This window comes from Callorhinus ursinus, unplaced genomic scaffold (assembly GCF_003265705.2).
Source record: "Callorhinus ursinus isolate GAN/ISIS: 27379988/994484 unplaced genomic scaffold, GSC_fseal_2.0 scaffold48, whole genome shotgun sequence".
Classification (NCBI taxonomy): Eukaryota; Metazoa; Chordata; class Mammalia; order Carnivora; family Otariidae; genus Callorhinus; species Callorhinus ursinus.
Window position 1 is genome coordinate 5,022,631 of NW_027397110.1, and position 11,021 is coordinate 5,033,651.

Genomic DNA, 11,021 nt, shown 5'->3' on the forward strand with positions numbered 1-11,021 from the left:
ACAAAGTATAGAGAGTTCCCATAGAGCCTCCCCCCACACACGATCATCTTTCACTAGTGTGGTAACGTTTGTCACGAGTCACAAACCCACAGCGAGACTTCAGTAGGAACCACAGCATGATGTGCACGGTTCATCCTTGCTGCTGTACATTCTACAGGGTCTGACAGACGGATGACGGCGGGCACCCCCACCACAGAATCATGTAGGGCTTTACTTCCCTAACCATTCTTTCTCACAAGTTCCCAGGGAATGCTAACCGCCGCCAGAACGGAGCACCCCACAGAAGTGCCCCCGCAGACCACCCGCATGTCATGTCGACGGCAGGTAAGAGAGCGCTAAGGTGAAATGCTGCCAACCAGACGTGCCCCCAAGAAAAGCACCCCAGAGTAGTGGATGGGCCACTTCTGTCACTCACTTGTCTGACCTGGGGCAAGTTAAACCTCTCTAAGCCTTGGTTTTCTAAGCTGGGAAACATCTTTTCTAAAATAACAACAGTCACTTCCCCGGGTGTGGCGAGGATTCAGCGGGATCCTGCACACACGTGCTTACCACAGAGCTTCGCCTGGGTACAGCTGTGTCACTACTCTGAGGGGGCAGGAAGGGCTGGGTGTGCCCTCTCATGGCCCCTGACCCTGCTCTGCTGGCCCGGAAGCTCCTTCGGAAGGAGACTATGCCTTGCTGGCTGCTGGCCTCTCCCTGGTACCCAGGACAGGGCCTGCCTGCCGCAGGTGCTCATCAATCAAAGGGTACATGTTGACTAAGCTGGCAGACTTGTGCGATGTCAAGCAGCGAACAAGCAAATGAGCAAAAACTGAAAGTGAAATCTGAGGCCTGGTGCCCTCCTGCTGAAAGCACACATTTAGATGGAGCCTGTCTGCCAAGAGCCCATTTGGACACCGGTTGGGCTGGGCTATCCTGAATGAAGCCTGGCTGACCTCCCTTGGGATCCTCCTTAGAACGCCTGCACCATCCACCGGTTCAGATGACAGTATCTTCAAAGTTCACCTGCCCTCCCTCAGCCTAACATAAAAAAAAAAAAAGAAAAAAAAATTCCAATTATGCCCCTGGGACCGTGAACTACCAAGACCTTTTTGCTTGATAACCCTCCAGATGCTATCTATGTCTGGCCACACATTCAGCTTTTGTGATCCTGCACGATGGATGGGAGGGATAATGAGCAATACTACGCCACAGCAGGTACCTTGACACGTATCAATCAGAACATCCACTTGTCTAAATATTCCTAGGCGAAGCAATTTTTCTCGGGCTTCATGAGATTTCCGCATCACCTATGAGAGAAGACAAAAAGAGGTCTTCCTCTAGGACAGAAACGCAGCTGGTGGCCGTGTGACCACACTGAGGGGTTTAGCACTGGTGCTGAGTCACTGAGAAGGGAGCCCCACGGAGACTGGACACGTGAAGGGGATGGACAAGCACTCAGGGAGCAACAATAAAGCCCCGTTCAGAAGTGAAAACCCCGAATGAGGACAGAAAGCAGGTGCATTGACACGATCCCTTTCACAGAAACAAACAAAAACTAGTCAAAATGCACCCCGCCCGGCAGGACTCCTCGTAGGGATGACGATCCGTTGTTACGGTGGTTGTGTTTGGTGCAAGCGATACCATGTTGTGTGACTTTTCGTGTCGCTCGCCTTTTCTAACCACTGTTCTGCTATTTTTTCTTTCTTCAATGTTGACAGCAGTGTCTTCTGAGGCCAGCAGTGCTTTCCTGCTGGAGGGCCTGGCAGAAGTAGACGGGCAGGGCATGGAAGGCTCTCGGGGAGCAGAGCAGGGCAGGACTCATAATACGCACAGTTTAGAGCCTGTCCTGCAGGTAAAAGGGGACTGACTTTGGAGCTTCCAGCAGGGGACAGACAGGGTAGAATTTCCTCAGGAGAGACAAAACTGATTGTGTGGATGAACATGGAGAAAGAAAAAGGGGCGGAGGGAGGCAAGAGGAGCTGTTCACAGCAGCCCTGGGGACCGGGAGGGCAGCTGTTGAGCATGGGTCACAGTGTTGGGGGAGGACAGACTACACACACGTCACACGCGGAGCCCAAGGACGGTCACTGACTGGATGGAGTGCAGGAGAGAGAGGCTATACCAACTTTCCGCTCTGGGCTAAGCGCTTCTGGTACCATTAGAGAAACCACTGAGAAGTCAGGGACAAAGAAGGAAGGGCCAGCAGGGCTGGGGGGAAAGGGACAATGAGTTCCGTCTCTAGCCACACGGGGTTGGAGACGTCTGTGGCGATTCCAGGAGGAAATGCTTAGCAGGCAGGTGCATATTCGAGGCGAAGGCTCAACACAGAGGCCTGGCAAGAAGTAGAAGCGGGGGGGCCCTACCACACAGGCTGTAGTGAGACCAGGGGTGTGCTTGAGAGCCCCCAGCTGACAACCCTCATGGAAAAGCAACACGTAAGGACGGTCACAGGGAAAGACGCTGACAGTGCGGCCTAAAGTGAACGTGAGGAGAGGGGCAAGCAGCCCAGGAGGGTGTGGGGTCCGTGGGAATCAGGGGGAGAGAAAATGCTGAGAAAGAGGGAAGATAAAAACAATCTCAAAAGACAACAGAACAAGAGAAATGTATTCGTGTCAGAGACAGAGATCACTTCTGTCCTATGCCAGGAGCCCTTGTAAATTAACAAAACCTAGCAATCCAATGGGAAATGGGAGACACCAACAGGTAATTCACAAAATACGTGAATGGCCGGTAAACCTGGGAGAGGTGCTCAGTCTCATTCACTGGGAAAAAGCTCCAATGAAAACAAGGACACAGGGTATTTCACCTGACAGGTGGGCAAGAATTTTAAAGGTGTTAATGTGAACAGATCTCCATATAGTATCAAAAATGAAAGGTGCAGGAAAATGTGGGGAATGGGGTTATTGTGTCTACATGTGCACAACACACGCCGTACAGGAGCCCCAGCCCGGTGACGGCTGGGGAGCGAGACCGGGGCTGGCAGGGGAGGGAAATGCCTACCTTTCAGTTCAGTATCCTCTGTGCCACCAGATGGTTTGATGCTTCTTTAAGATTGTGCTTATACATTAATCTTTTTAAAAAAAAAATAGCAATTTTCGGGGCGCCTGGGTGGCTCAGTCGTTAAGCGTCTGCCTTCAGCTCAGGTCATGATCCCAGGGTCCTGGGATCGAGCCCTACATTGGGCTCCCTGCTCCGCGGGAAGCCTGCTTCTCCCTCTCCCACTCCCCCTGCTTGTGTTCCCTCTCTTGCTGTGTCTCTGTCAAATAAGTAACTAAAATCTTAAAAAAAAAATAGCAATTTTCTTTAAAGTAAGAATGGACAAACACTGTCTAAAGATCAAGGAACGTGGGTATTGACAGGGGCTGCCTGAACCTGGCCTCCAGGAGGCTGGTGGGGACTCTGCCTCCAACGTGGCTCCAAGGGCAGAAGGACGGAAGGCACTGACCAAGGAGAGGATGGAGATGGTGGATAAATGGAGCAAGGGCCCCGAGGAGACAGCAGGAGCGGGTAATGGCAGAGCACCCGCCCCACTAGAGCATGCTAGAGCGCTAAGTGGGGAGCAGGGAGGGAGTCAGCAGGCAACGTGGTCCACTCCTATCACAGTGCTGGTGCTTACAAAGAACACACGTAGGCACCAGCCTCTGCGGGAAGAGAGGCTGGAGGGAAGGGCAGAAGCAAACACAGGTTAGGTTTGTGGGAGGCACCCAGGGAACCGGGGTAGGGGGCTCGGCTTGGGGGCACTGAGGCTCCCTTCAGGGTAGGAGGCAAGGTTATCAGTGGAGAGGCTGGGGCGGGAGCTCGGGGCTTTGAGACAGGAGATTTGTAGGTTCTTCAGAAGGGAATGGAAACTATGCCAAGCAGGGAGACTACTTGCCTCAATAAGGTTTTTCGCCTTAAAAACATCTCCAATTTCACATATGATGATATCATCTTTAGTTCTTCCAAGTCCATCAAAATGAACATGTTGAACAACCACCTAAATGTGACGAAGGGACATGGATTATTATTATTATTTTATTTTATTTTTAGGTTTTAAATGGTCTTTTTTTGTTTTTTGTTTAATTCCAGTGTAGATGACATACGGTGTTCCATTAGTTTCAGGTGTACAATTTAGTGATCCGACAATTCTATACATTACACCGTGCTCAACAGGATAAGGTACTCTTCATCCCCATCACCTGTTTCCTCTACCCCCCACCGGCCTCCCCTCTGGTGACCGCCAGTTTGTTCTCTGTAGTTAAGAATCTGTTTCTTGGTTTGTCTTTTTTTTTCTTTGTCCGTTTGTTTTATTTCTTAAATTCTACATGAGTGAAATCATATGGTATTTGTCTTTCTCTGACTATTTCACTCAGCATCATACTCTCAGCTCCATCCACGTCATTGCAAATGGCAAGGTTTCGTTCTTTTTTATGACTGAGTAACACTCCATTATATATCTATACCACATCTTTATCCATTCATCAGTCTATGGACACTTGGGCTGCTTCCGTAGTTGGGCTATTGTAGATAATGCTGCAACAAACATCGGGGTGCAATCATTTCAAATTAGAGTTTTCATATTCTTTGGGGAAATGCCAGCAGTGGAATTATTGGATGACAGGGTATTTCTAATTTTTTCCACAGTGGCTTCACCAGTTTGCACTCCCACCAACAGTGCACGAGGGCTCCCCTTTCTCCGAATCCTCGCCAACACCTGTTGTTTCCCGTGTTGTTGATTTTAGTCACTGCGACAGGTGTGAAGTGATATCTCATTGTGGTTTGGATTTGCATGTCCCTGATGAGTGATGTGGAGCATCTTTTCATGTGTCCACCGGCCATCTGTAGGTCTTCTTTGGATTAGTGTCTATTCATGTCTTCTGCCCATTTTCTAATTGGATTATTTGTTTTCTTGGTGTTGAGTCGTGTAAGTTCTTTACGTATTTTGGATACTAACCCTTTAATGGATATGTCATTTGCAAATAACTTCTCCCATTCAGCAGGCTGCTTTTACGTTTGTTGACTGTTTCCTCCGCTATGCAGAAGCTTTTTATTTTGATGCAGTCCCAGTAGCTTATTTTTACTTTTATTTCTCTTGCTTCAGGGGACCTATCTAGAAAAAATTTGTTATGGCTGATGCCAGAGAAATCACTGCCTGTGCTCTATTCTAGGATTTTAATGGCTTCAGGTCTCACATTTAGGTCCTTAATCCATTTTGAGTTTATTTTTTGTGTATGGTGTAAGAAAGTGGTCCAGTTTCATTCTTTTGCAGGGATACGATTTATTAAGTATGATACTGGACAAGAGAGTAGGCATCAAGGCTAAAGACAAATGTCTGAAAATTAAACTAAGGTGTTTTTTTTTTCAAGTTTAATGATCCATACTTCTTAATTCCAGACTTCATTTATTTTCCTGGCTTTTGAAAAAACTGGTTACCTGAACCTATCCTTTGCCTGTACTTCCTGTGACTGAGACTTACAAGGTCTCTGTAGCTGGATGACCAAGGACCATGACAGTCCTAAACCCAAGCAGGCCACAGAGGTCCCCCATATAGCCTTCCCAGTGTGCTCCCAGAGCACTGGCCCCTGGCTGATGCTGTGACCCCCAATTTAATAACTGTGCATCTTGCTAGAGAGCTTGTGCATATTTCAGTAAACATGATAAATGCTGGCTCAGAGCCTCTTACCTTATTGTCTGTAAAAGCTTATTTAATTAATTCATTCAATAACAATGCACCAATCACCTAACAGCCAGGTATTATTCTAAACACTGAAGATATAGCAGTGAATAAGACATAAATTCCTGACTCAGTGGAGCTTACCTTCTAACGAGGGTAGAAACAGGCAACATATATAGTACAGTAGATGGTAATGAGTAACAGAGAAAATAAAGCAGGGATAATAAGGAGTATTAGGGAAACGCAAATCTGAAAGTAATCAGAACACTGCAGAAGTTCTTAATTACACAACCACTGAAAATGTGCTTACACTTCTTTCAGCTGGATTTAAATTTCAAAGGCAACAAAGCTTAGGAAAAGTATCACTCTTTTTTCTGGACACAGTATAAACTTAATTATAATTTGAGTTTGTCCTTGAAATACTTTGTTTTTTTCTTATAACTCAAATACAAAAATACGTTTGATTAAGCTTCACACATAAATAAACGGATTTCTCTAAAACCAGAAACTACTTTTCTAAAAGTCGCCAGCCTTTCTAAAACGTAGTTGGCTACCAGATCTTCTTAAATGAAGGCAATGAGACAGGTTAATCCTTCTGTCTCCCTGGGGGTCTGGGGAAGCAAATGTCTCCGGCAGGAACTGCATCAAGCCCTTCAGCAGAAACTCACATCTTTGTTTTCAAGAATCTCCTGTTTGGCTTCAGGTTCAACCTCAACAAACTCAGCCTCTTCTCCTAACGCTCCGAAATCAGGTCCATTAGCTGGAAGAGGCTCCAAACTCTAAAAGGGAGGGAGAAAACACAGATAAATAATAAACTTACATAAAAAAACAAAAATCTTTGCATTTTGTCTTTAGATGGTGCTCCCAAGCTCAGTACCGTGTTTCCCTCTGTGGACTGGAGGCTGGGAAGCAAAGGACGGATGTAAGTACTGTTGATATACAAGTCCTGGATTGGTTGTGAGCTCCCTCCCTGGTGTCCAGTGTATTACTAATAAATAAAATAAAGATGAAAAATAACTGAAAGGGGCAGGCATGAACCTATGATGATGGTATCATTAACTGAGGTCTCTGGGACTATGGCTATCTGGGCCTATACAACTTAGGGCCCACTTGAAGAAAAAAAAATAGTTAAAAAATAAGGTGCCACAAAGACATTTATCAAAAGGGGCACCTGGGTGGCTCAGCTGATTAAGCATCCAACTCTTGATTTCGGCTCAGGTCATGATATCGAGGCCGGTGTTGGGTTCTGCTCTCAGCGGGGTGTCTGCTTGAGATTCTCTCTCCCTCTCCCTCTGCCCCTCCCCCCGCTCTCTCTCTCTCTCTCAAATAAAAAAAAAAAAAACCAAAGAAAAGAAAAAAATTGCTTTTTCGTTTTAGAAAGTATTCTAATTTTTTAAAACAAAATTGGATATGTTCTAGGATAACTATAATGACAAATCAAATTACTAAAACCTATTTCTCTGTACCCTGAAAGCCTCATTCACACATTAAAAGAAACTGAGACTATTCATAAAATGTGCCAGGAGACAGTCACTTTCTACAGTCTGAACTGACCTCTCATCTCAAAAGCATTAAAGCAATTTCTGAATAAGGATTCCAGAGGCTGTGGCTGGTACAGTACTTCCAGGGAGAATGTGTTAACATAATAGAATTTATAATAACACATGTATGATATTATACGTTACATACATGCTTGCTTAAATACAGGGATTCCCAGACGCTCCTGGAAATGGATTCAGAAGGCCTAGTGTGGGACCAGGCAATTGTACAAATATGCAAGTTTGGGGAAAACTGCCCTAACCAATATCTGGTTGCTTCCTTACTCCACCAGTGCTCTGCAAATAAGTGCTTTCGAAGTGCACAGACGTGTTTGACATCTGCAGTATGTGCAGCAATGGAGACTCTGGGATCTTCTCCCCTTTCCCCAGATACACTCGACAGACTCATCAGTATTTCCTCCATAATGTCACTGGTTGTCTGGAAAGGTAATGACCTGACGTGTCCTCTTTCCCACTCCTGCTCTAAAAGACTGTGATGGCCCTCGAGAGTGCCTAGAGGTATAGAATCCAACTAGATTCCTGAGCAGGACACACGAGGAACCCCACCCTAAGGCCCACACCTACGACTCCAAGTTCAACCTGCACCATTCCCCTGACCCTCACATGCACGTTGGTGCACACCTCATTCTCTCCGCACAGTACAACTTCCTCCCTAAAATGATCTGCCTTAAATGTCATCTCTGAGAGCCATCCCTGGCTTCCTCAGGCAGAATCAGTCCCTCCTGTGCTGGGACACCTCTTGACACTGGAAATTCATACTACTGCATGCCGAGCACTGGGCTAACAGTTGGGGATGCAGCAGTGAGCAAGACAGACCAGGTCCTTGCTTCACAGTGGTTAAAGCAGAATATTTACATAAATAAATAGGGAAGATAATGCTGGGCAAAGAATTTATCATTTGTTTTGTATCATCTTTTCATTTTTGTGGTGTAATATTATAAAAAAAGAATCATTAATCTCTCAAAATATTAACAAATTTTTAAAAAAAGTAACTTTTAACCTGCACCATTTCAGGAATATGCTTCCTGCATTTAAGTTTACATAGTGTAAAAAAGTATATTAAATTTGTGCTAAGTCGGTATGCAGGGTATATACTATGGTTAGTAACATAAGCACATATTCATTCTATTTGACCTGAGTGCTTAGCAAATATGCTTTGTCCGGGCACAAGGTTTATATTCCACGGTACTAAAAAGATTCCATTACAGTTCCTAAAATATCAAAGCATGAAATAAGGCTCACTAAGGATCTGTCATGCCCACTTGTATACTTTAATCAGAAATTCAAACTTTAGGGCGCCTGGGTGGCTCAGTCAGTTGGGCGTCCGCCTTCGGCTCAGGTCATGATCCCAGGGTCCTGGGATGGAGCCTCACGTCGGACTCCCTGCTCCGTGGGAAGCCTGCTTCTCCCTCTCCCACTCCCCCTGCTTGTGTTTCCTCTCTCGCTGTGTCTCTCTCTGTAAATAAATAAATAAAATCTTAAAAAAAAAAAAAGAAATTCAAACTTTAAGAGATGACGTCTTTATGATTTCACAGTTCCATCAAAGTTTGATGTCCTAAAATAACGGCCTTACTAATAGAGATTCATTCATTCACCAAATATCAAGAACCTATCATGTGGCAAGCTCATACAGGATCCTCACCCTCATAAATTTATATTCCAGTGTCTGGAAGAGCAGGTACGGGTAAGTATTTGGTGAAATGAATTAAAATAAATATTTGGATCTAGCTCTATCCTTTCATCAGCTCAGCCTACCAGTCGGCAAGTTTTCTTTTAAAAAAAGAAAGATTTTATTTATTTACTTATTTGAGACTCGAGATTTGAGAGTGTACTTGCGCACAAGGTGGGAAGGGCAGAAGAGGGAGAGGGAGTAGCAGACTCCCCCGCTGAGCAGGGAGCCTGACTAGGGCTCCATTCCAAGACCCTGGATCATGACCTAAGCTGAAGGCAGATACTTCACCGACTGAGCCACCCAGGCGCCCCCAGCAAGTTTTCTTGAACGCCATGATCCAGGTACCGTGCAAGGCAGCGCTAACTGAAGGGATAGAACATGCAATCAATTTAATGAGTTATGAACAGCACCTTTAAAGTGATACAGACTAAAATCAAATAGAAAATATAAGAAAACATAACAGATATTCATGGTAAATACTGTTTCACAAAATTTTTGCTTCACATATGCATGAGGGTACTAGATGGCAAATATAAAATGTTTTCTTACTGTGAATCCTGACCAAAGCATTCAAGTAACACTGGCTAGTGGGCTGAAAGTTCAAATTAAAGAATATTCTTTGCCAACATATTAATCAAAGCAGCGATTTTAGCACCAAAAGAGTTCAATAAAAACAAAGGCTTTTTTGGTTGTTTTTTTTCTGTAACCCTAAGAAGCCATACTGGGCACCTAGTAGACCAATGGGAAATGTTACAGAAATAACGGAATGAATGCCTACTCTGTTGAAGATGCTACATGGGATGCAAACCAAGTAAGATCCAGCTCCTACTGTAACATCTACAAACTGAGGCTGGAAAAGAGTAAGAGAAAAATCCAAACAGAGCTAAAACGGGCACCAGAGGAAAAACAACAAGGAAGTTATCAGCACATCCAAATGAAGGCAGATAAGGAGGTGGCTGAAGTAGGAAGTGACCGGAACTGAGCTCTAAAAGATGGGGCTACTTCCATGGCTGATGATGGGCCTGGGGGTGGGTGAGCGAGGAGCTGCGGGACAACGTACAGTCCAAGGAATGCTACTGTGTTTCATCTGAATGATCTGTGAAGCGGAGTGAAGTTCAACTGCCCATGCCAAGCTGAGGGGTCTGTGCTCAATTCTTTGGGAAGCTACCGGGAAACGACTGAAAACTCCTGAGCAGGACAAGTGAAAACAGCCCGCGTTGTAGTAGAAAAGTAATGCGGAGGCCTGGGACTCAGGAGGTCTGAGTTTTGGAACATTCGGAGGCTCTAACAAGCGTGACCTTGGACAAACCATTCATTCTCTGGCCCTCAGTTAAGATTACGACAAAGGAGAGCAGTTTGGCAAGCAGGGAGGACGCACCAAGCACCCAAGTAAGTACTTTCACCTACTGCGTCTTAACTCTCACAACTGGTAAGTGCTATTACTGCCGCCACTTTAAAAGTCGTGACTAACGGGGGAGAGCTTCTGTCTCTGCACCGTAAGCAGGAGAAAGGAGGGGTCCTAGAGGGATCTGGGTCTTCAAAGGATACCTGGTGCTCTAGGGGTCCACCATGACCCCAGCAGGGGCCGAGCGGGAGACTGGAGAAGGTGACCGGTGGGGGGGGGCAGACGCCTGAGACGGCGGGGGCTAGAGAAGTCAACTCGCGGAGAGGAAACCTTATTACTCCGCTCGGGGTCACCACGGAAAGTTCGCGAGTCCTTTCTGGACCACCGCCTCGCTGAGTGACCTTGGGCAAGTCCCGTCCCCCTGCGGGGTACCGGTTTCCCGCCCGGAGGTCTGCAGGACCTGCCGGCAGCGTCTTTGCGGCGTCCCCCACAGGGCCTCCAGGCCCCGCCGTCCTCGGCGCCCCCTTACCGGGGGAACCCCGGCCGCAGTCGCGAGAGCGTCTCCCCGCGGCGCCCGCCCAAAAGTCACGCGGCCCGCCGGTCGCTGGGCCTCTTACCCGGGCATGCACTGTCCCCATGGCTCCCTCTCCCGCCGCCGCCTCGCAGAGCTACCCGGACCTGACCCCGGCTCGGCTGCTGAGGGCAGAGGGCGGGTCCGCGGTAGCGCGGCTGTCAGTCAGTGTAACACCCACAGGGCCCCGGACGCGGCGCACGGGCGGCAGCCATGATGCCCCGCCCCCTGGCTCACGG

At 46.9% G+C, this 11,021-nt stretch overlaps 1 protein-coding gene across 1 annotated transcript in view; it reads right to left on the minus strand.

The window, feature by feature from the left end:
- The window catches only part of SAMM50 (SAMM50 sorting and assembly machinery component), a 34,800-nt gene extending 23,780 nt beyond the window's left edge, over positions 1–11,020 (minus strand). Inside the window, exons 1-4 of the mRNA XM_025881706.2 lie at positions 10,829–11,020; positions 6,304–6,414; positions 3,857–3,958; positions 1,202–1,289 (exon numbers count right to left, since the gene is read on the minus strand). Coding sequence (XP_025737491.1) covers positions 1,202–1,289; positions 3,857–3,958; positions 6,304–6,414; positions 10,829–10,849 — 322 coding nt within the window. The 5' untranslated portion in view covers positions 10,850–11,020. The remainder of the gene's footprint in view (positions 1–1,201; positions 1,290–3,856; positions 3,959–6,303; positions 6,415–10,828) is intronic.
- Between the last annotated feature and the right edge of the window lies 1 nt (position 11,021).